This window comes from Drosophila suzukii, chromosome X (assembly GCF_043229965.1).
Source record: "Drosophila suzukii chromosome X, CBGP_Dsuzu_IsoJpt1.0, whole genome shotgun sequence".
Lineage (NCBI taxonomy): Eukaryota > Metazoa > Arthropoda > Insecta > Diptera > Drosophilidae > Drosophila > Drosophila suzukii.
In genome coordinates, this window is record NC_092084.1 from 27,785,615 (window position 1) to 27,811,861 (window position 26,247).

The 26,247-nt window shown below is 50.0% G+C and overlaps 1 protein-coding gene across 1 annotated transcript; it reads left to right on the top strand.

The window, feature by feature from the left end:
- Positions 1-24,248: 24,248 nt before the first annotated feature.
- Positions 24,249-25,004, top strand: LOC139353417 (uncharacterized). The gene has a single exon (XM_070997599.1). The coding sequence runs from the start codon at positions 24,249-24,251 to the stop codon at positions 25,002-25,004; it is 756 nt and encodes a 251-aa protein (XP_070853700.1).
- The last annotated feature ends 1,243 nt before the right edge of the window (positions 25,005-26,247 follow it).

Sequence of the window (26,247 nt, forward strand, 5' to 3'; positions counted from 1 at the left end):
GCAGGCAGAAAGTGGAGACCGCTACTATCAAAATTGGAGAAGCCACAATTACATCTCGCCCAAGCCTAAAATACTTGGGTGCTATGATCGACCACCGGCTTTCTTTCAAAGAACATCTAGCGTACGCTAGTGACACGGCAAGTAGGACCGCGGCCGCAATTTCGCGAATTATGGCAAAAACTCGGGGACCGAGGCAACCAGGACGTATATTACTGATTAGCGTTGTCACATCGACGGTGATGTACGCTGCTCCCATATGGGCTCGAGCCACAAAAAATGAAAGTTATATGCAAGACGGCGACTCCGTGCAGAGAATGTGTGCCCTGTGGGTATGCTGTGCGTTCCGCATGGTATCCCATGACGCGGCATTGGTAATATCGGGAGTCATACCGGTTGGCACGCTAGCAGTGGAATCAGCTGATATCCGAGCAGGCAGCACAAGGGTCGCAACTGCTGAACCCCTACGGAAAAGGTGCAGAGAACTTACCATGGCTAAGTCGCAAGAGAGGTGGGTAAAAGACAGCAAAGGACGATGAACGTATAAGCTTATCCCAGAACTGCAGAGATGGCTGGGTCGGAAGCATGGGCATAAGGACTTTTACTTAACGCAACTGCTGACAGGACATGGATGTTATAAATACTACCTGAATAGGTTTAACCATGAACGTTATCCGCACTGCCCACTCTGCGAGTCGGATAATGAAGACGCAGAACACGTGTTTTTTGTCTGTCCGAGATTCGAAAATGAACAAAGAGATCTGAGCATAAGGGTCGGGAGGACGACAGCTTCTTGTAACCTGGTGGACATTATGCTTGAATCAGAAGTATATTGGTCTGCGGTATGCAACATGGCCACAATAGTGCTAAAAAAAACCGCGCATCGCAGAAAGACTGCGAAATTCCAATAGGATAGAATCCTAGAGAGCCCTAAGGGCATTCCCCCCTGCGAAATAATACCTAACGGCAGTACCGCCGGGGAAGCGGGGAGGGGGTGGAGATTTTACTGGGTAAGAGTCCCAGACTTCGGCAAGCTAGCCCAGCTCCGAGTTGGCTTTAGATGCTTTAAACCACGACTAACAAAAAAAAACTTCGAATACTGCTTCCAGTTTGACAGATTTTTGAAGTCCAACGAGTAGCATTTGTCAATCACGATGTAGATCAACACGGCCTGGGCAATATTTGAGCCAGTACCAAGGGATTCCAGTGGTCCATACATAGCAGACGCCATGTCCACCAAGCCTTCAAGCTGTATTGCGTTTGACTTCTCGACTGTTTGGAGTTTATATAACGCAGCTATGGTTTCTAGAAAGATAAGTGTTGAATTATCAAATCTCTCATTAAGGCGCTGTAAGGCCTTGGGATAGTTTTCGTCGGTTATTGGAAACGCCTTGGTTGCGTCTAATGCTGTTCTCTTTAAGCTGTGCAGCAAATGATTGACCTTTTCTAGATTGGACATGGTTGCCTCACGAGCGATAATTTGAAATTTTTGTGTTCTGCAAATTTTCCGTCAAACGTTGGCAAGGTAAGACGGGGCAACTTCGACGACGACAGAGCAATCGAACTGGATTGGGCCATCGAAACCGGTGAATGAATCGTCTGGTGCTGTTGAGTTACTCACCAATCTGATCCTTGATGGTGACTTTAGTCTCGACATAACTGTCCTCCAATTCTCCGCGACCGCTGTCGTTGGGATCCAACGTCTCAATCTCAGATTGGACTGCCATTGCTTGCGTGATGTAAGACTCCAGAATTCCTAGCCGGCATCGCAGTTCGGCGCTGGAAAGTCCGGTTTCTTCGCCAGCGCTTGTTGTTACAAGGACTTTAATGCGAGCTATATTTATTTTAATGTTGGTCCGTTGGCGTTTACATTGCTCAATAGTTGACATCGTAGATATTACATAAAGCAATGATAAGCGGCGATCAATTTGCGAAGTGCGGCGGGCAGCGATCCTGGTGCGAAATGTGTGCGAATCAATGTATATCAATGTAGAAGCCGACTGAACCGACAGCGACGAGAACGAGCTGAAGTCTGGCAACAGCGGCGACGAAAGGCGAGCAGCAAAACTGCAGTTTCGGCAGCAACGAGAGCGAGAGCGAGGTGAAGATTGGCAACAACGGCGACGAAAGGCGCGCAGAAAAACTGAAGCTTCAACAACAGCGGCGACGAAAGGCGAGCAGCAAAACTGAAGTTTGACAACAGCGGCGACGAAGGGCGAGCAGAAAAGGAATGGGCTAACTGTAATTCACTAGCGCCGATGAGGTGGATGCTCTTGTGGAGAGCTTTGCGATGCGATGAGAGTAGATCTGACTGCGTTCACAGCCTCAGCGTGACGACGAAACGAAGAAATGAGAAAATGAGCGTCTACAGAGGCCGTAAATTTTCTCGACAATAACTTAAGAACTTAGGCGAAAAGAAACCGATCCCTCGAGCTACCCTTGCCATCGGCGAAGAGATCAAAAATCCAGCCATCGGTCTCTTTTGCCGAAATTACCAAGGACCAAGTCTTACTCGGTCTCACAGACAATGGCAATCCGGAGGGCAGGATTACCAGGAACAAGTGGAAGGCATGAGTTCCCTCATTTGCCTGCGCATGGTGCGGGACAAGCCAGGCACATCGCCCTGCTGCATGGACGCGGGCTGGTACCAGGGCAGCGTCAAGGTGGTGGCCTGCGACAGTCAGCGGTCGGCTGACCTGTACAAACAGGCGACGAGCAAGCTCGGTGATTTCTACGAAGGGGCGAACATTGTCGCACTAGACTGGTGTGATGTCCCCAGTAGGCCCCGAGCTGGGATTTGGCTCCCAGCAGCGATCAAGGCGCCGGAGGACATCCTCTTCAATCGAGACTGCTCGAGGAGTGCTGAAGTTCGGGTTTGGTGCAATCCACATAAAGATCTACAAGGGCGACTCCAACGCCGCTGGAAGGTCTGCCGGCAACCCAGCCGATCAGGTGTTTGCTGAGGAGTTGGAGGCACCTGGTGGGCCGGAGGACGGCTACTCTACCGGTTCGTCGCTGAGCAGAGAGATGCGAGCGCTCGGACCTCCTATCGAGGACGTACACCTTAGCGGCACAGAGGTGGCCGACGTCACTGTGGTGGAGGTTGCAGCTGTAGATGTCACTAAGACTTCTACAAACAACCTGCACCACAGTAAAGCAGCGTCTGCTGCACGTCTGCTTCGCCTGACCGAAGCCGGAGTCGACCTAGTCCTAGTACAGGAACCTTGGGTAGTGGGAGGCAAGGTTGCTGGACTAGGAACAAAGGAATACAAGCTTTTGCTTGACCCCACAGAAGGTAAAATTCGAACCTGCATATTAGCCAAAAGGCATCTTAGTACATTTCTGCTTCGCAATTACAGCAACGGAGATAACACCGCAGTAGAAGAGCAGGTAGATACCCTGTCAGAGGAAAACAATTTGGATCAATCCACTGAAATGGAAGGAGCCGCCGGTGGGGATAGTCTACCCCTAGAACCGCCGAAAGGGAGATCAAGTATGCTTCCCCAATTTTAGAGGCACGAGGAGGAAAACTTAGAGGCTGCCGAGCGCCGTGAACAAAGATTGATGGAGCTCTTAAGGCAGAGCAACGCCCAGATAGAAACTCTGAAAACACAAATAGCAGAATTGCAGTCTCCGACATCCAGGGGACCCGAACAGAAAGGACTGCCTTCGCCGCCCGAACTGTTCCGAATCCCACGGACAGTTTTTTGAGGTATCAAGAGACTCCGCCTCTGAAACGGGTAACGCAGGACATGCTCAATAGCCAGATGCACCGGCTAAGAACACCCAGGCGGATAGATACTACGTCACACAGGCAATCCAGAACAAACGACAGGGAGTCGAGTCACCAACTGCATCCAGAGATCGATCGGAACTCATCGTTTCAGGGACCGAGACCAAAAGATGTCAGATTAGACAGATGGGACTTTAAGTTCGATGGAAGCGGTCGCGGTATGACAGTTGAAAGTTTCCTGTACCGCGTGGACCGATTGCAAGAATTGTATGACCTCAGCCGCCAACAAGTATTTCGTGAATTCCATCTTCTGCTGGCAGGTGCGGCCACTAAATGGTATTGGCAGTTAATGGAGGACATGGCAGAAGACTACGATTTTGACTATAACTCATTGACCTGATGAAAATCAAGGAGTTAATGGAACGCAAGCAAGGGCCGCACAAAACCTTTAGCGATTATGTCTCGGATATGCACAACTTGCATTTCAAGCTCAAGCACAAAATCGGTGAAGATAAATTCGTCGAGCTCTTGAAGGACAATATGAACTCCCAGATGGGAGGATTGCTGTTAACATCCCCAATAACGGAGCTCAAAAGAGAGAGTCTCCGAGTTGGTCGCTGGTTGAGAAACACAGAAAGAAACATGAGCAGCCGAGCGGCGGTCAACGAAATAGAGGAATTCCAGACACTGGAGGACTTGCCGGACACGGTCGCGGAAGAATTTAACCGGCAGCGAAAAGATACACGAGGGCGTTAGGAGGATGGACAAGGAGGCCGTGGCCTATTACACGCACTTGTGTGTTATAAGTGTGGCAAAGGAGCCGACTTCTACAGGAAGCATCTATCGAAGGAAGAATCCTGCCCGATCAAATTCCACAATGCCACTTGCAGGTTCTGCGAGAAAGTCGGGACGGAGGCAAATGCTAACCCAGCGGCTTTTGCGCGGAGTCCGTCAGGAAAGACCGGGATAGCCAGGCGGACCAGGACCAACCCTTTCCGGTAAAAACACCGAAGCCCAAACAAACCTCCTCCCATAAGAGCCTAGAACAACGAGAGAGGGAGAACGAACTCGCTCGCGAACGTATCTTCACCGGCTCGGAAGATGCATATAGCGAGACCCGAACAACACGGAAAATACTAAAATTATTTGATGCCCGAGCAGACTATCGCCGGCTTAAGCAAAAGGTGGTGGACACGGTGGTGAGCGTGCAAAACGACAACCGTTTCTTTGCCAAATCGAAGGTCGATGGAGAAGAAATACTCGCATTACTGGACACAGGCGCCAGTGCGAACTATATTGGCAGAGGAGCGAATGCTTTCTTGAAAAACCGGACGAGGTTGATAAAGAAGCTAAGAGAAGAATGTGTACGTACAACCAGCGGTGTTGAAGCCCAAGTAACCGGAGCCATAACATTACCTTTAGAATGGGAAGCAGAAACCAAGGACCAAGAGTTTTTGATAATGCCAGGTCAGACACAACGATTTTATATTGGAATTAATTTCTGGGATGCGTTCGGCCTTACATTCCTTGGTAAAGGTGGACGCGAGGTTGCCGCCGTTGAAACAACACCAGAGTTCGAATTTATGACCGGAGACCTAGACATGAACAATACGCTCAAGCCCGAGATCGCCTATACCCCACCTCAGCTTACTTCTGAACAACATTCTAAGCTGCAGCAAGTGATAGACACATATCCCTCCTATCTAGAAAAAGGATTAGGAAAGACCAGCTTAGAGCAACATATAATTGAAGTGACCAACGGGTGACCGATATCCCTAGCTAAACAGAAGCTGGTGTACGCCGAGCTAGATCGCATGTAAGGTCTAGGCGTGATCGAAGAGAGCAGTAGTAGCTGGAGTTCACCGGTAACTCTGGAGCCAAAAAAGGCCGAAAAATCGCCTTTGCCTCGACGATCGTAAAGACAATTCCCGGACGATCAAAGATGCGTAACCACTACCAAATGTTGAGGGTCTGTTAAGCCGACTACAGTGCCCGGCAGGCCACTGTATCAGTTAACAGTCATGTCGATCGGCTTGTGCAATGCCGCGCAGCGAATGTGCCGACTAATGGATAAAGTTATACCAGCGGCGCTAAGCGAAAATGTATTTGTGTATCTGGATGACTTACTTTCACCTACATTTGAAGCTCACATTGATATGTTGAGCCAGGTCAGTGCCTGCTTACAGCGGGCAGAGCTAACAATAAATGTAGACAAGAGCAAGTTTTCCTACAGCCAGGCAAGATATATATGTAAGGATATGTAGTTGAGGGAGGATGCATCCGAACAGGAATACAATCGATCCAGGAATTTCCCCAGCCTAGCTCCGCCAAACAGATACCGAGGTTCCTGTGGATGACAGGCTGGTAAAGGAGGTTCATCGAAAACTACGACCAGACAGCGGCACCACTTCACGATTTTTTGAGGAAAGACCGCATAAAGAAATTTGAATTGTCAGAAGAGGCAATCAAGGCTTTTGAACTTTTAAAAACCAGCATGGCAACAGCACCTGAACTCGTCACCCCAGATTTTAAAAAAACCATTTACCATCCAATGTGATGCCTCGACCACTGGAGTGGGGGGAGTTTTGTTCCAAACCGATGACGAAGGCGGAGGACATCCAATTGCCTATATGTCAGCCAAATTGAACAAAGATCAGCGGAATTGCAGCATAACCGAGTTGGAATGCTATGCCGCTATCCTCAGCATTAGATGGGATGCCCTTCAAAGTGATCACCGACCACGCTAGTCTAAAATGGCTGATTGGTCAGAAAGACCTGGCTTCCCGCCGAGCTGCGACCCGATTTAGTCTGGAGAGCACAGCATGCCATAACTGCAGGGCATGGGGGTTGCAGAAATCGCTAGCCAAGTTGTATATGTCCAACAAGTAGCGAAGAATGGGAGGTCTGTAAGATCACCAAGACCGCCAAAAAAAAATAACCGACCACCTATGGGAGAACAGCGGGTTACGGAGCGGGCTGGCCAAAGGTTGTTCATCGACTTTATGGGACCATACCCGAGGACCAAAGCTGGGAGTTCGGTTTTTTTTATGCCAGACCATTTCTCCAAATTTGTCTGGCTGCAGCCGATGAGACATGCAGTAGCTGCAAAAGTCTTGAAATTCCTGGAGGCCAAAATTTTCCATCAATATGGGGTCCCCGAGTTCATACACTCGGACAACGGCAAACAATTTGTGTCTCAAATTTTTGGCGAGCTAATGACCCGCTACGGTATTCGACACGTAAAGACTGGACTTTACTCCCCGCAAGCGAACGCGGCTGAGAGGGTAAACCGATCAGTACTCCAAATTTTGCGAGCAACAATTGCCACCGATCAACAAAATAAGGAAACCCAATTAAGTCGAATAGAGTGTGCCCTTAGGAATGGCCTACACGAATCGATAGTCATGGAACCATATTACGCCATGTTCGGAACGCGTATGGTTACCCATGGAACAGCCTATCCGGTTCTACGGAAGCTGGGGGGAATACAGGCAGGAGATCCACAGATAAGTCTCCCAGACAAGATGGAACTCATCCGACAAAAAGTGACCCAAGGATTAAACCGAACTCATGAACGCGCGGAAAAGGCATATAAGGCGCGGAAAAACTACAGGCAGAGTAACAAAGCTGACGGATATAATGCCAAGCTTGATCCGAATCGAATTTTCTGTGTGGTACTCCACCGTAAGGGCAAAGCGTTATACGAGCTGGGCAATGCAGTGGGGAAAAGTGTCGGGGTATTTCATCCTAACAGGGTATTCCTGTATGTCGCCTGAACCTCTGAAAGTAATTCGACGACTCAAGAAGGCGACAAACTTAGAACTGTGGGATTGCAAGAGTTGATAGAAGGTCCTCCTATCTGACGTTCCTCACGGAATGGATGAATGGGCTCTGCCGAAGCATAACCATTGATGAGGAGTCCATCCATCCATCAGCGCTGGAGGACAGTTGCTCCAAGTCCAGGAGTACTTAAATAAATACACAGAAGAATAATATATTCCTTTTTCTTCGGAAAATGGGAAACCTTTTTGTTTGCTTTTCACAATACAGCTGAACAGCCCCCGGTCAAAAACCGTGGTTACGGCACACTCAGCAACTTTGTTCTCAACTTTTTTAGCTTTTACACACTTCTGCATTTTGTTTATATTATTCTCATTAACCATATTATATATCATTACAAGCCATATTTTTGTTTACAGCTATAAGTATGTATGTATGTTTTCCTGCGAGGACGGAAAGCTTTTCTTATTCAGCCATTAATATTTTTAATAAAAAACAAGGAAGAACGCTATAGTCGAGTATATCGACTATCAGGTACCCGTTACTCAGCTAAATAGAGATATGCAAGCAGCAAAGCGAGATTAAAATGCGCCACCTACCGGCGGTATACAGATTTAAGCGTTATGGGCGTTAGAGTATGCGTGGCAAATTTTTTTTGGATCAATCAATCGATAGGTATTGACGAGACCGAAACATTTCAGTTAAAATTTTTTATCTAGCATGAAAATTGTGGGCGTCACAGGTTTTTGCGGTTGGTGGGCGTTAAAGTGGGCGTGGCAAACTTTTTTTGAATCAATCGATTGGTATTGATGAGAACAATACATTTCAGTTAAAATTTTTATTCTAGCATCTAAAATCTAGGAGCCACAGTTTTGGGCGGTTTGTGGGCGTTAGAGTGGGCGTGGCACTCTGCTGCAACAATCTTGCGCTGCGTATAGCCTAGCTCCCATAGTTTCCGAGATCTCAGCGTTCATCCGGACAGACAGACAGACGGACAGACGGACATGGCTAGATCGACTCGGCTTGTGATCCTGATCAAGAATATATATACTTTGTGGGGTCGGAAACGCTTCCTTCTGCCTGTTACATACTTTCCGACGAATCTAGTATACCCTTTTACTCTACGAGTAACGGGTATAAATATGTAATAAAATCATAATAAATAGATACAATAATTAAATAATAAAATAATAAGCACGACTATCTCTTCTGATACTTTGTTAAAGTAGTGGGTCGAAGACACACGTAAATGGGCGCCAAAAAGAAAAAAAAAAGGAGAAGAAGGGGATATATAGGAATGGCCGTACGAAGATTACTTTTGCGAAGTCATTCCATGCGTAGCCCTCCCCATACAAAGATTAACCCTGGCGAAATGACTGTCTTAAGTTGAGGGTAGGGGCCGCTAATGACTAGCCACACTCAGATTGATAAAGGCAAAACAGAAATACAATTCGACAACTCACGGGTGTCGCGTGGCCAGAACAACGACCACGATCGACCTGCTCGTAACCATACTCCAGTAGGTGGCAAAGTGCACCAGCCGGCCGTTGACTTCTTAAATATGGGAAATAGAGAAACAGTACCCCCAGGTGGGAACACCTAGTTAATTCATCCAATATGGGAAGTAGCGAAATCTCTACTCCGGTATAAAAGACCCCAGCCAAATAGAGAAGAGAGACAGAATTTGTTCTGATCTACCTGACAGTGATTTAGAAGACAACTCCCATCAACACAAACCACGACTGGAAAAAGGCTGGTGTCCAGAAGGATGTCTTGACCGTTTCCCTAGGATCAACTTCACCCAGGAGAAAGTCCTGATTACTGGTCCTGCGATCGACCGCATTCTAAAGGAAGTCCACCTGAAAACTCCAAAGGACGAGGACCCCAAGATGGGCAGCAAAACGTCCAAATTGGCCGGCAGCACCGTCAATGTGATTAACAAAAACAATTACAAACAATTTGCGAGTGCATGCATTTCTGAATGCAAGTGTAACAGAGCCCGCAAATGCATACGTTGAACAAGAAATTGGAGCTGCACCGACTAGCCCCAGCCCGACCATTGGAACTGACGTGTGCCGCAGTGGAACTCCCATACGATGCATACATACATACATATCTATACAGCAAGAGTGCTATTTTTTTTGTGTAACGTAATTATACCCGTTACTCGTAGAGTAAAAGGGTATACTAGATTCGTCGGAAAGTATGTAACAGGCAGAAGGAAGCGTTTCCGACCCCATAAAGTATATATATTCTTGATCACGATCACTAGCCGAGTCGATATAGCCATGTCCGTTTGTCCGGATGAACGCTGAGATCTCGGAAACTATAAGAGGTAGGCTATTGAGATTTGGCGTGAAGATTCCTGAGCTTCTTACGCAGCGCAAGTTTGTTTCAACAGAGTACCACGCCCACTCTAACGCCCACAAACCGCCTAAAACTGTGGCTCCTACAGTTTTGATGTTAGTTCTCATCAATACCTATCGATTTACCAAAAAAAAGTTTGCCACGCCCACTTTAAAGCCCACAAACCGCAAAAACCTGTGACGCCCACAATTTTCATGCTAAATAAAAAATGTTAACTGACATGTATTGGTCTCGTCAATACCTATCGATTGATCAAAAAAAAAATTGCCACGCCCACTCCAAAGCCCATAACGCTTGAATCTGTCTACCGCCGGTAGGTGGCGCACTTTAATCTCGCTTTGCTGCTTGCATATCTCCATTTCCCTTTGGTCCGTTTAGCTGATTAACGGGTATCTGATAGTCGAGATACTCGACTATAGCGTTCTTAGTTGTTTTTGTGTTATGTTTTTGTGAACCGCCATCCAATATTGCACGTATATATATATATTAACCAACTATAACATCTCCCAAAGCCCAGGACCAGGAGCGTCGAGATCTCATCGCCCAGGATTAAAAGGAGGGTTAGTTTGTCGGAACAAGTTTCCCAGTTTTCTTTTGTGAATACAAATACATATAAATCCGTGCACCATGATCATTACACAAGCATTAGCAAAAACTATAGACAATGATCCACAGTTTAACGTAAGAATTCTATATTTGTTATTGTACGCCGGGGGGTAGCGGGGTACCGTGTTGGCGCTGAGGGAATGGCGTGGGAGGCGACGTCGGGAAACTGGCGGCGTCGGCGGGCTGCTGCGCTGGGCTTCGGCGGTTTGCTGCTGGTACGGTTTGCTGCTGGTGCTGCGGAAGCTGTAGGGGAGAAACCACTCGAACGCGTATTGCCCCTTGATCGAAAAGAATGTACGCACAAAAGTTAACTTGGAAAGTAGGCGGGGGTACGACCGCGGCTTATTCAGTTTTAACTCCAGAATCGAACTGACTTAGTCTAAGCTCCGCTCTGCGCTCCAAAGCGCAGCGGAGACTTCATGGGGGGAGCTAGGAACAGCGCAGGAGAGCGGGAGCGCGAGAGAGCGGGAGAGCGGGAGAGCGGTAGAGCGGTGCAGCTGGATAGCGGGGCCGATCCAGTTTCGCCGGACAGTGGGCCTGAACATTCCGCCCCCTTGCAATCGCTAGCGTTGCAAAAAATAAAGGAGACGGAACTTCGACCAGTCGCCTACGCCTCAAGCCTGCGTACAGGCGCCGGAGACGATCCACCCGAACACCGTCTTCTGGGCTACTGGCAGTCCCTCGTCGACCATGTGGAAGCCCGGCTGTATCACCTTCGGGTAGACGTCCGCGCCAAGGATCAATGAAACAGTGGCTGGCCGGTGGAAATGCTTATCCGCGAGCGGTAGCTCCTTAAATATCTGGACGACGCTCTCACTGAGCGCACGGATGGGGGTGCGGATGCGCACGTTCGGCTCGATCTTGAGGTCCACCTCCAGCTTGATGGCCTCGTCGACCTTCGAACGAATCGTCGCCGTGCATATGCTCTCATCGCCCACGTTTGTTGTCGGCAAACGAAACGCGGTGGCCAGGGATGCATCGATGGAGCTTGTCGGCGGTGTGGAACGTCTTCTCTCCGGTCTCGACGATCACCAAAGCAGTCGGGAGGACATTGACGCTATGACGCTGGAGCAGTGCGGCGAGCGACGGAGCTGGTGTCGAGGATGCTGAGCGCAATGGAGGGCCAGGCGTTCGGCGAGTTGGCGGATCTTGCCTGCGCGAACGCTGCGGAGAAGCGGGCTTTTGCTTGGAGCCGGACTTTTTCCGGGAAACAAGGTCGTGCATGTGCAGCAGCGTGTGATGGTTCCGGTTGCACGTTCTGCACCGGTCAGCGCTACGACAGCTCCCAGTGGAGTGCTCGTGTGCGAGATAGTTCGCGCAGTACTTATTTATGAGAACTGCCCGCAGCCGCTTCTCTGCGCTCAGCTTTAGGAAGCTCTGACACTTCCGAAGAGGATGGATTCCGCGGCAGACTCGGCATCGGTAGGACTGAGTACCTCTAGTACGTCTGCTATCCAAAGCCTGAGCGCTACGTGGACGGGGAGCCATTTTCCTGTTTAGAGTGTGGATAAGGTAAAAACAAACAGGGCTGATTAACAATGACGTGGATAATGGCTACGGACTAAGGTGTGTAAGAAACGCGGCTCGTTACGAGGTAATTTTGGGCGGCTCTCTTGGAAGAAGAACCACCTTGGTCACTGGATGTTTGACAATGCCGCGTGTCGTACGAATGTCGACTACGCGGACATTGCCATCGGCTCCCGGAAAAACGGAGTCTATTCTTCCGAGTCGCCACTCATTTGAGGGCAAATTGTCATCCTTAATGACGACCAGATCGCCAACACGCAGATTTTCTGTGGGGACTTGCCACTTGTTGCGCTTGTGGAGCTCCTTAAGGTACTCATCCTTCCATCGAGTGCGGAATTGTTGATGGAGAGACTTTAAGTGCTGCCACCGGTTCAGAATGGTCTTGGATTCGCCCTTTACTTCAGGTTCCACTATGGATAGAAGAGGTCCACCAACAAGAAAGTGCCCTGGTGTCAACGCTAAGAGATCAGTTGGATCCTCGGACATGGGAGATAGCGGTCTGGAATTCAGACAAGCTTCGATTCTCGCTAGGAGGGTGGACAGCTCTTCAAAGGTGTACTTCCGTGTAGCGGTGGACTTGTAAAACAAGGTCTTGAAGCTCTTGACACCAGCTTCCCATAGGCCTCCCATATGGGGTGCCCCAGGAGAAATGAATTGCCAGGTGAGCTGCTGATGACTATACGCATCGGTCACAGACTCCTTAACGGCTTGCAGGAAGTCTCGGGAAAGCACGGTGGAGGCGCCGACGAAGGTCTTTCCATTGTCGGACTGGACTTGGCGAGGACACCCTCTTCTAGAGACGAAACGAGCGAAAGCGGCAAGAAACTTTTCAGTCGTTAAGTCGGATGTAGGCTCTAGATGGATGGCCTTTGTAGAAAAACAAACGAAAACCAACACATACCCTTTCGTAATGAGACAAGCTCTTCCGGTATAATTTTTTATATCAAACGGGCCGGCGTAGTTCATCCCTGTGTACGTGAGCGGACGGGAAAAAGACACTCGCTCTTTCGGAACACTTCCCATCATCTGGACTTGCAATCTCTTTTGGTGGATAACGCAGACCTTGCAGGAGTTAACCACTGCCTTCACCAAGTTCTTTATTCTCGGAAACCCAGTATCTAGACCGAGTGAGACGCACCACTAACTGGTTGCCACCATGTAACGTAATGAGATGCGTGAATTTGACCAGAAGCCGCAAGAGTGCACATTCGTACGGCAGGATTATCGGATGTCGTTCATCATACCGCAAACTGTCGGAGGCCGTTACGCGGCCGCATGCCCTGATTACCCCTTTCTTATCTAGAAAGGGGTTCAGGGAGAGAACCGAACTCGCCGCGGGCACAGGACGCTTCTGACTCAAGCAGCGGTATTCTTCGGAAAAATACCTGCGCTGAGTGCAAATTGTCATGAGTTCTTCCGCGGCGGCAACGTCCTGGGCCTCTAGACGGACCCCGGAAGGCGGTGATTGTCTTCGACATCGTTGGACAAATCGATGGACATACGCGAGGACCCGCAAAGCTCTATCTAAATTGGAAAAGCGATCTAGGAAATCTTCTGACGGCATAGACGCCACATGGCCTTTAATGGCACGCTTTTCGAACTCAGTCACCGGCAGGTCGGTTCCCTGGCTGGGCCAATGATCGCGGGGACGCTGCAGCCAAGTGGGTCCATGCCACCAAAGCGGGTGGATTATGTTCGGATTGAACGTGCGACCAATTGGCCGCCTCAGTGGACTCGGTGATCTTCGTCACCCTGTTGGCAACGATCGTAGTCCAATGGCACGCTGGTTTGGCTAACCATGCTAGCACAATCGTTGAATCGGTCCGACAATTGAATTTTGAGGTCAGCCTCGGCATATTAGAAAGAATGGCTTCGGCCATCTCGGACAAAAGGAGAGCCCCACATAACTCCAGCCTGGGAAGGGACACCGTTTTGACTGGCGCCACACGCGTCTTGGTCGTGAGCAAGTGCACCATCGTCTTATGGCCCACTTCTACGCGCACATAGATCGCAGCACCGTATGCCTTTTGCGAGGCGTCACAGAATCCGTGATGCTCTACGCGGAACTCTGGACGGAAGAAAACCCATCTGGGTATTCTGACCTGGTCTAGGACCGAATAGCTCTGGAAAAAGCTGTTCCACCTTTGGCATCCTGAAGCCAAATCTCTTGCACAAAGATTTTGGCACACACAACAAATGGAGCGAGCCAGCCTGCTGGATCAAACAGCTTGGCAATTTGGGAAAGGACTTGGCGCTTCGTGTGGGAGATTTCCGTTTCTAAATCTGGTGGGACGAAAAAGAACTCATCGGACGTCGCCTTCCATCGTAAGCCGAGAGTTTTGGCTGTGCTCTCAGTGTCGATCTCGAGGAAGTCGGTTGTCAGAAGATGATCGCTTTGGATATGAGCTAATATTTCTTTGTTGTTGGAGGTCCATTTTCTCAATGGAAACCCCGCGGAATCTAGAGCACTTTGTAGCTCGCGAACAATGGACTTAGCGTCCTAATAACTGGCAGAATTATGGGTAGGACGGACTCCTTTCATGTGATTGAGGTCGAGATACTCTTGAATCACGGAGTCGTATTTGGCCTTCAGCTGACAGTCCCTCTTTAGGCGTTGCTCGGTTCTTAGGAACTGCGACAACGCGGATGATCTGGAGTGACCGAGGACGGATTTTACGTTTTGAGGATCACGAAACGGAAAACTTACGACATACCTGCCGTTATCGTCTCTCGTAGTCGTTCGGAGAAAATTTTCCTCACATGTCAAATCGGAAGATTTTGTCACTTTTACTGGCTGATCCTCCACCTCCCAAAATTTGGTGAGACGCCTATCCAGGGACGGGTCAACCGTGTGGGAGATTCGTGTGGAAAAAACGGAAATCTGATTTTCCCTTGGAGCGGGAACGGGTCCTGTTAGGATCCACCCGAAAATGGTTTCTTGCCCGAGAAGAGAGCCACAAATATTCGGCCGTGTGCCGCTTAGGAGAATGGATGGCAGTATGTCGGCCCCGACCAGAATATCTATCTGTGCGCTCTCGTAGAACTTTGGATCCGTTAGTGACAGTTCGGGAAGATCCCGTAGAAACTGTTGCGGAATCGGACAAGATGGAAGGTTTCCAGCTAACTGAGGAAGAACATAGGCCGTCGTGTTGATTTGCAAGCCAGGCCTGGTCGGAGAACGGATGGTAAACTGACAGAGCTTTTTGGATTCAGCGGATACTGTCTGGTTTAAGCCTGATACTTGGGCTCGGATTACCTGGTGAGGCAACTTAATTAGTTTGAACAACCGCTCAGAAATAAAGGTTGCCTCTGATCCTGAATCTATCAAGGCACGAGCTTTAAAATTCGACCCCAGGTGACATATGTCAATTATGGCGGTGCCCAGCAAGATGGATCTATACCCCGTCGCGAAGTAATTTTAGACTGTAGAGTCCGTGGACCGGGAAGCGGTGGCAACTGGTGTACTTGGTCTTGATCTGGGTCTTGGGGCGGGATTCGAAGGCGATTGGGAGGAGTTGTCTCTGTGTAGTAAGGTGTGATGGTGGCCGCGGCACCTAAAGCAACTATTAGTGCTCTCACAATCACGCAGCTGATGCCCTCGTGCGAAGCAGTTTAGACACTGCTGCTTCCTCTTTATGTATGCCGAACGCTCGTCGACCGTCATCTGGAGGAACCGTGCACATGTGCGGACAAGATGGTTTTCCTTCTTACAAAGGTGACATCCTTTTGGCTTGGGTGCTACCCTTGTCTCGTAAGAATTTGTTCTTCGAGGCGCTGCAGTGGGGGCGGATGTTTTTGGCAGAGATTGACTCGAGCCTGACGGCCGTACGTCGTCTATGGCTTCTAAGGTCCGGTGACGCTCCGTAAGGAAGGCGTTCAGTTCCTGCCACGTCGGAATCTCTGCCTTATTGTGCAGGGACTATTCCCACAAGGATAGCGTGAGCTTAGGAAGTTTGGAGGAGCACATGTACACTAGGAGGCAATCCCAATTTTCGGTTTCAATTCCGGACATTTCTAAAGCCGTAAGGCAACCCTGGATGGTACGTTGTAGTTCACGGATAGCTGACCCAGATTCCTGATTAACGGACTGCACATTGAAAAGTATTTTTAATTGGCTATTTACTAACAACCGCTTGTTTTCGAAACACTCAGTTAGGTTAGCCCAAGCTGGGCGAAAGCCGTCGTTAGTAAGGGGGGAGTTCGACACTATCGTGTGTGCATCGCAGCTTGTTTTGGCATTTAGGTGAAACAAAATATAAATGGCCGTAAACAGATCCCTAAAGGTCGGCCACCGCAGATAATCTCCGGTGAAAACCTCGGTATCGCACGGCGGCAGCCGACATCCACAGGGAATGTAAGTCTGGGTAAGAACAGCTTAAACTTGGGGAGCCTGGGCTATCATATCCGCGATCTGAGCCCCACATCTCTCGTAAACGGAATAGCAGTAGCCGTATTTAGCCTTGAGAACTGGCAAACTATCAGCTGCACTGTCTCCGGCTTCTGCTATGCACCCGGTGCATTCATCGTATTCTGCCTTGATGCGGTCCCATAACGCGCGTATTTCTTCGCGGCGGATGTTCAGCATAGACAGAGTAGGAGGGATCGGCGAAGGAGTGTTTGCTCTGGATTCAAACTCACTCAGCCGATCTGAGACCTCAGTACATTTGCTTAGAGCGATTTGGGAAGGTGTTAGTGCCATTTTGACGTTTGCACGGGTGACCCTTTTTCGGGGCGACGAGGTCTTGGCGGTTAGTTCGGGTGTGGGCGGATCTACGGATATGCCTGGGACTATGGCAGGTGGAATAGACAACTTGTTGTTATCACTTCCAACGGACATTTAAAAGAAATGACCTTTTTTTTTGGTCAGAATCTGCTCGCCTTTGTTTATGTCGGATAAATAGGAAACCTGGCCCACTTGTTGAACAGTGGAACGAGGTGTCGACAAGAAAAAGTAGTGGATCGGAGAAATAGAAATTGGAAGCAAGTACCGACCTGGTTACTTTGCGGAATTAAACCCAATGATACGGATTAGGAACGGTGAGTAAGGAGTTCGAATATCACCCGTTGAGAAGTAATACTATAATATTTAACCCTTTTGGTATATGTATTATGGTTGGGATCAAGTTTGGTATATTTTTGATGGTATTTTTTGCGTTTGGATAAATTGAGGGGGAAAAACACCAACTATGTGTATATATATAGTCCCCGGTGGAGTAATTGTAATATTTTCGCCTTTATTTAAACTTCTGAATGAAGAAAAAATACCAACATTTGTTGGCCGGAGGATGCGATCGGTTGATTATTTAATATTGGAGTATTGCTTTAATTTGATATAATATTCCGAGGGAAAAATACTAAAAATATATCAAAAAATGGGTGGACGTAGGACGCTATGCATGCAGTGGAGTGCTGGTATTTTTCTCGTTTAAATAAAATAAATTTTACGGAGTAAATACCAAATACCGAAAAAAATACTAAAAAGTTTGATGGTAAATAAAACACAATGACCAAAAAATTTTCACGTCGGTTGGTGTAATTTTTTATTTTATTATTTTTTACCGGATGGCCGACGGAAAACTTTTATTAGACGGAACGGGATGGTGGAGTTAAAAATTATATGTGACTGTATGTGTATATATGTAGATATTTGTATGTATGTAGATATTTGTATGGATGTAGATATGTATATGTATGATATATATAGATAGATATACAAATATCTGTATGTATGTAGATATTTGTATATATGTAGATATTTGTATGGATGTAATTTTCGCCGGTTTTAAATTTATTAAATAATTATTGACGGCGGGGTATGTGTTGTTGTGGAAGTTTTCGATTTATTGTGTGTGGACTGTATTTGGATATTGCATATATATATGTCTGTGTCTTGTAATCGTCCGCGTGGCCACTTCGTAGAATTTGATCGCCTCCAGTTGGCGGTCTCGAGGAGCACGCGTGACTTTCGAAACCCCACTAAGCCGTGTTTGAATCGTACGTCTTTTCCGTTCCGCGATCCCGAGAGAAGAGACCCGCCACGATCGCCGCGTGACCCTCCCTCATTTTCCGGCCTTTTCCTCTATTCGGGATTTCTAGTATTTTCCTACTTCTGGTATTTTAGCTCCTTTGCTTTTCTAGTATTTAACATGTCTTGATGAACTATCGGTTGGCGTTGCCACCCAGGGTTCTGAACTTAGCTATGACTTATTTATTCTTAATTCGACTTAATATTTATTGTAATTCACTGTATTTCTCTTAAAGCTATAATAGAGAAAGTAGTACTTATTGTGGAGCACGCGCCTTCTAGGCGGGTTCGTCACAAGGCCCACTGTCCGGCGAATCTGGATCGGCCCCGCTATCCAGCTGCACCGCTCTACCGCTCTCCCGCTCTCTCGCGCTCCCGCTCCCCTGCGCTGTTCCTAGCTCCCTCCATGAAGTCTTCGCTGCGCTTTGGAGCGGAGAGCGGAGCTTAGACTAAGTCAGTGCGATTCTGGAGTTAAAACTGAATAAACCACGGTCGTACCCCCGCCTACTTTCCAAGTTAACTTTTGTGCGTACATTCTTTTCGATCAAGGGGCAATACGCGTTCGAGTGGTTTCTCCCCTACAGCTTCCGCAGCACCAGCAGCAAACCGCACCAGCAGCAAACCGCCGAAGCCCAGCGCAGCAGCCCGCCGACGTCGCCAGTTTCCCGCCGTCGCCTCCCACGCCATTCCCTCGGCGCCAACACGGTACCCTGCTACCACCCGGCGTACATTTTGATCCATTCGAGCCGATAAGATAAGTAAAGCAGTCTGCAGTCAGCCACTCGAAAATATAATTCGTTTGACTTTCTGTACGATTTGTCCAAAATCCTAGTCCGATTAAATCCGACAACGGCAATTAAAAATTACTTCGCCATTTTTTTCTTCGATTTTCCTTTTGCTACGTGCGGCCGTATTGCCAATTTTTTCTGACTCCTTTTTTTAATTGCATTTGGCCGCTCATCCATACTTACATACACATATACAAAATCGAGAAAAAATTCCAAGCTTAGAAAAAATATTGTGCAAATATAAGCCAAGCATACAGTGAGAATTATTAAATTTCTAGTGTTCTGCCAATTCAGGCCCCCAAAACTTTTCAAGGTTTTTCTCACTGTATATCCGCAGCCGCTAAAATACTTGCACATATTTTTTCGTTTATCCAAATACAGTCCACACACAATAAATCGAAAACTTCCACAACAACACATACCCCGCCGTCAATAATTATTTAATAAATTTAAAACCGGCGAAAATTACATCCATACAAATATCTACATCCATACAAATATCTACATATATACAAATATCTACATACATACAGATATTTGTATATCTATCTATATATATCATACATATACATATCTACATCCATACAAATATCTACATACATACAAATATCTACATATATACACATACAGTCACATATAATTTTTAGTACGATCAGATTCTTATGTGCTCAAAACGGTGTAGCGGACCCGAGTGAGGACAAATTGAATAAACAGTGAAGAATATCTAATTGCACCTCTCGATCGTGTGTTTCCTTCTCGTAGTCAGGTACCAAAGCTAACATAACTTTACACCGCTCACCCCGCTGCTTCGGACCTGGATGTGAACCCCCTTCCCGTCCGGTCCAGTAGTTTTCCTACCCCCGTAATTTTGGGATTCGTGCGTGGACACCCTTCCCGCCGTATCCGCAAGCCTACTGTTCCCGTCTCCTCCATAGTTTTGGGAGTCGTGCGTGGACACCCTTCCCGCCGTATCCACAATCCCGCCGCCTTCGTAGTTTTGGGATTTGCGCGCGGACGCCCTTCCCGCCTTATCCACAATCCTAGGTCCTTCGCCATCCTGGGGCTCGTGCGCGGCTCCGCTCCTCGTGCTGACTTACGCCCGCAAAGTAATCTCCCGGCTTGGCCTCGCCCGAAGGTCCAGCCCGGTGGATTTTTCACCTCCGACGCGAAACCCAAGACTTACGCCCGCAAAGTAACCTCCCGGCTTGGCCTCGCCCGAAGGTCCAGCCCGGTGGATTTTTCACCTCCGACGCGAAACCCAAGACTTACACCCGCCAAGTAATCTCCCGGCTTGGCCTCGCCCGAAGGTCCAGCCCGGTGGATTTTTCGCCTCTGACGCGAAGTGCAAGACTCCGGCCAGCCCGTTAGGTCGCAGCCCAGGTATCGGACTCTGCATAACCAACGTCATCTGTTTTTCTTCGACGTAAATAAGGACCTCTGGTAAAGACTCCCCTTAAAGTTACCCGTTCCCCTGTGGAGTGGAACCCTCTAGTCCGGCGTTTCGGTGATTTACAAATTTTCTTGTAAAGGACTCTGAATCCGACTGAGATCTGTATCCCGGCCGAGAAAGCATCCTTACAAGTGGCGCCCGAACAGGGACACCGAGACTAGCTGGACACTTATCCAAGTGGCCTAAAGAACCACTGTGAAAAGGAAGAGTCGCCCGGAGAGTCGAGACGACTGCCCCTACCCAGAGTCGGGAAGGAATAGGAGGATTTAAGAAGGAAGTCCGTCCAGGAAAACAAGACGATGAGACGGTGAGTCCGAAGAAACCGTTTTTATCAAAAACCCTGGTGTAGAGTTCGCTGGATATATGCTCGCCGAAAAGACGAACTCAACTCACTCGCCGTTTGGCTTTAAAGCGGATGGTACCGTCGAGGAGGCCAGGAGGGCGTTCGCTAACCTAGTCAGCGCAGGATCCTTCCCACAGCGGGTGTGGACCCGACTAGCTCAGTTGCAGGAACAGTATAGCAGTCGGGCCCCGAGCCCCAACCCTGCGGGGAAGAACGATGAGATAGGACAATTTGCGGAGTCCCTCCGGATCCCCGTCGGCTCGGACGCCGCGCCGATCAAGGTTCCAACGCGTCATCGAGGGATACATCCAGGAACGACACACGGCGTCTGGATGCCGCCAGGAGATGTTCGCCCAGCCACCGGCCTACAGGAACAAAATGTACAAGGTAACACGACTCCCACTCAACATTTGCTCCCCGAGAAGATGCATAAGTGGAACCTACGGTTCGACGGTAGCTCAGATCCGTTGGCTCTCGTCGCCGCACTCGAGGAGAAGATGACGACATATAGGATAAATCCGGACGAGATCCCCCGGGCTATGTCCGAAATTTTCGAGGGCCCGGCGGCACGGTGGCTCCGCACTAGCCATCTGCAATCTGCCTCTTGGGAAACTTTCCGAAGGGAATTTCTGGATTTCTTCCTACCTCCTAGATATTTCGAAAGGTTAGAGGACGAGATTCGCACTCACATGCAGAGGAAAGGAGAGTCTTTCAAAACATACCTGATCGAGCTCAGGACGAAGATGCAACAGGCTGGGTACCGAGAAGAGGAAGAGTTGTACCGGGCATACGAGAACATGGCTCCCGAGTATCGGCTGTATATCAAGCGCGGCGAATTCGCGTCATTGAAGCAGCTGACACACATGGCTACCGAGTACGAGAGTGTCAAACAACTCGAGTTGATTCGAGGTGGAGCCCCCGGGGTGACGGGCGGAAACCGCGAGGGATCGCAACTTCGACGGCCGCCGAATCCCTTCCGGAGCTCGGAGAGTACTACACAGGCAGGTCACGTGACCCACCGCATGATCGAGCAAGGAACCTCCCGAGTAGACGTGCAGCGGGCCTGCGGCCGCTGCGATGAGAACGGACACTTCCGTCGAGACTGTCCCAACCCACGCCGCGACTTCTGTTGGGAGTAGGAGTGCTAACCATAGAGTGCTGCCGTCAGGATGCCTCGGGAAACGGAGGACGTCTCCGCCGGAATCTGGGTGCGGCGGAGACGAACGAAGCATCGGCTCGACCCCAGCAAACCCCCCGTTAAGGGTACTCGGTGGGCTCATCACGGCAGCGATAGAAGTCGGAGGGAGATGGGTGGACGCCACCGTTGATACCGGGGCATCGAGGAGTTTCGCCAGCGAAAGTTTTACAAACCTGGTCGCCCGCGCCGGCGAGGTTCGGGATGTGGTCACTAGAATAGCGTTGGCCGATCGGTCATGTCTGGACGATACGAAATTGTGGCGAACTCCGGTCACGTTGGCGGGCACCACAGTACTCTTACCCATGTTGGTGATGCCCACCATGTTGGATCGAGTGATACTTGGGATGGATTTCCTCAAGACCGCCGGAACGCGCATGCGATGTGGGCAAGCCACCCTTGACTTGCAGCCCGAGCCACAAGCGGTAGGCGATCCGTTGTTACTCCCAGTGCTCGTACCACCGAGGGACGATCGAGGGGAAGCAGTACGCCCTGTCAAGTTTAAGGTCCAATTGGGTCTGCCAGACAAGAAGGTCCAGAGGTTCTCAGTCCGACGCCTACGCGGGCCACGGCTGCGACAGACGACACTGGGATACCCGTAGGGATGGATGCGGGAGAGCACGACGAAGAGCGACAAATCGTACCTTTGAGCTTGGGGCAGCAAAGCTTCATGGACCGGGAGTTAGCTTTGTTCGAGAGTCTCCAGGAGGTTTCGCATGTCACCGAACACCGTATCGTCATGCGCGACGATAAACCATTGAAGCAACGGTATTATCCCAGGAACCCCGCGATGCAACATGTCATCGATACCCAAGTAGAAGAGCTGCTCCGCTCCGGAGCCATCGAGCCTTCCAGGAGCCCACACAGAGCACCAATCGTTTTGGTGAAGAAAAAGGCTGGCGATTGGCGCATGTGCGTTGACAGTTGAACGTCCACTCGGTGCCCGACGCCTATCCGGTCCCGAGGATCTATTACATCCTGGAGAAGTTGCGTCACGCACGGTACATCTCTACGTTGGATCTGAAAAACGGCTATTGGCAAATACCCATGGCCAGGGGTAGTCGCCAATACACGGCATTCACCGTTCCAGGTCGGGGACTATACCAATGTAAGGTCATGCCCTTTGGTTTGCACTCCGCCAGTGCCACGTTCCAACGTGCTCTGGATAGCGTAATCGGGGCGAAGATGGAGCCGGTCGCCTTCGCTTATTTAGATGACATTATTGTCATTAGCGCTACGGAGGAACAGCACTTCGTTAACCTCGCCGAAGTGTTCCGCAGATTGCGGGCGGCAAATTTGAGGATAAATCCAAAGAAGTAAACTTTCTTCAAGCAAAAACTGGTTTACCTCGGTCATGTGATCAGTGGTGAAGGGATTCAGACTGACCCCGAGAAGGTGTCCGCGATTAATGGGTTGAAGATCCCCACCAACCTGAAGGAACTCCGCCAATGGATCGGGATGGCCTCATGGTATCGGATGTTCGTCCCTAGCTTCGCGACCATCGTACAACCAGTGACCGCCCTACTGAAGAAAGGTCAGAAGTGGACCTGGGGACCAGAACAGCAAACCGCCTTGGAAGAGATTGTCCGGATTTCGACCAGAAGTTTGTTTTACAGACTGACGCGAGTGACGTCGGTTTGGGAGCGGTGCTATCCCAGGACATCGAGGGTCAAGAGAAGGTCATCGCATACGCTAGCCGCCGACTAACTCCTGCGGAACATAACTATACGACGACAGAGAAAGAGTTCCTGGCCGTCATCTGGGCCATCAGGAAGATGCGGTGTTACTTGGAGGGCTACCGATTCGAAGTCATTACCGACCACTTGGCTCTCAAATGGTTAAATTCTATCGAGAGTCCTTCCGGCCGAATACCGCGCTGGGCTTTAGAACTGCAACAGTTCCAATTCGACGTGCGCTACCGACGAGGGAAGCTGAACGTCGTGGCCGATACACTTTCGCGACAGCCCTGTGATGTGCTTCAAGGCGCTGTCGAGATCGAGGACCACTGCGAGTGGATCGGTAAGATGAAGAACAAGGTACTCGACGAGCCTGAGAAGTTCGCGGACTATATGCTAGAGAACGACCAGCTGTACAGAAATATGGGTTACCGAGCTGACGACGAAGACTACTTCCCGTGGAAACTCTGTGTGCCCACTTCCCATAGAGCCCGCGTCTTATAGGAGTGTCATGATTCTCCGACCGCAGGACACTTGGGGGTCCGAAAGACGATTAACCGCCTGTCACAAAGATATTTCTGGCCCGGCATGTACCCGTCGTGCCAGAAATTTAAGACCGTTCAGACCAAAGCAGCAGGGAATATGCTAACCCGCGTCGTAAACGAACCCATTGACATTCTTTGTGCCGACTTCGTGGGTCCACTGCCCCGTTCGAAACAGGGGAACTCTATGCTTCTGGTTTTCCACGACGTGTTCTCCAAATGGGTAGAGTTGATCCCACTCCGGAAAGCCACCGCCGCTGTAGTACAGAAAGCGTTTCGGGAACGCATACACGGGCGAGTGGGCGTCCCCCGGAAGTTCGTGTGCGAGACGTGGAAGTCCAGTACACGGCTCCGTATTGTCCGCAGGAGAATCCCACCGAGAGGACCAACCGTACAGTGAAGACGCTGATATCTCAGCTGTCGGAAGACGACCAAAGCTCTTGGGATAGTATGTTGCCGGAGATTTCTCTCGCTATCAATAGTAGCATATCGGATTCGACGGGATATACTCCCGCATTTCTCACCCAGGGACGGGAGTTACGCCTGCCTGCGATGTTGAACGACGAACTTACCCCTGGATCGGGGGTCTTACATACAGGTCCTGAAGACAAGGCGTCGCGTCTCAAAGGAATCTTCGACATCGTGCGATCGAATCTACAACGAGCATCTCTAGAGCAGGCGAGGCACTATAACCTTCGAAGGCGCGAATGGAGACCAACGCTAGGGAGTCAAGTGTGGCTGCGACAACATCCCTTATCAAAGGCCGCTGAGGGATTCGCCGTCAAACTCGCTCCCAAATACGACGGTCCCTATACCGTCGCGAAGTTTACGTCTCCAAACTTGGTTCGCCTGCGGCGCCCGGGAGACCGACGGCGACGGATCGCCAATATATCACAGCTTAAACCCTACTATGCGGTAGACACCCGCGACACGATCGACGACGGCATCACCGGGGCGAGTAACCCGGCACGGTAAGCGCACAGAACCGCGGAATAGTTTTAAGATCAATGCTTGTAATAGGTTAAGATTGACGGGTCCTATGTTAGCTACACCGTTAGGTAGGGAGTTCAGAAGGTAGGGTTATACCAATAAGTCTAGACTAATATTCCAGATGGACGAGGTAATCATGGTATCCGACGACTCCGGCACCGAGGCCTTCCACCCGGGGGCAAACTACGGGGACGGCCGTGAAGAAGAAGAGGAGGAGGAGTCCCCCACCTCCGAAGGTTAAGCCGAGGGCAGCTCAATGGGATCCCGGCGACCCACACTTTGCTGGACTTCGCGGAGGTCTGTGGAGTCCCCGACCCGGGGAGTCGCGGCGATGCTACCAGCCAACGTCGCCCCAACCAGCCTCGTACCGCCTCGACGACGATAAGGATAGCGCCAGCGACCACGGTGCTGACCGATTCAGTCGACCCCCACGCTCTGGATACAGCTCACCGTACGGTCATCCCCGAGGACGACGGCCCGGGGAGCCGTACTACGCCGAGTCGCGACAATCCGAATCGGAGGAGGACTGCCCGTGGACCAGGCGCGATCCCCGGGCCGGCCATCCGAGGTATTCACGGCCCAGACAACCACAGTTTCCGGACGTAGAACACTTCTACCACCATTCGACCGAGGATCAGGTGTGCAGATACGCTGGACACGTGTCGCTCATGCGCATCGACGTCCGATCGGTACTTATAAAGCTACCTGGGCTACCCGCACAAGGGCCATATGCGGACGAACCTCCATCCCCACCCCCATGCCCGGCACTTGAAGCCGGCGAAGGTGGTAACCTCGAGGCCAATCGTTCGCCGTACGACGTAGCAGCCCAACTAGAGGGGGAAGCTGCTAAGGATCCGAAGGTCTAGCAACTCCTCCCCGACGAGTTTGGACGACCCCAGCTACGCTCTCTCAAGGGGTCCAGACGTCCCCAATAAGAGAGGACCATCCGCAGGAGGTGTCCGACTAGGGAACCCAAACCTCGCCGCCCATCCGGCAGGACCTACGTCGCTTGACTCAGACGCCCGAGATGCAGGTGCCTTTCGACAAGGGGCCTATCAGTCCGAGACGCGACGTCGAAGTCTCAACACCGATCGTTCCGTGTTCCGAGTATCTGGCCGGCCGATGAAGAAGAAAGGCCCCTGTTTCGCCGTTCCTTTGTGGCGTCGCCTCAGCAGGACCAGACGGCCGAGACCATACCCTCCAGAGCCTACGTCGAACGTTCTCGCCC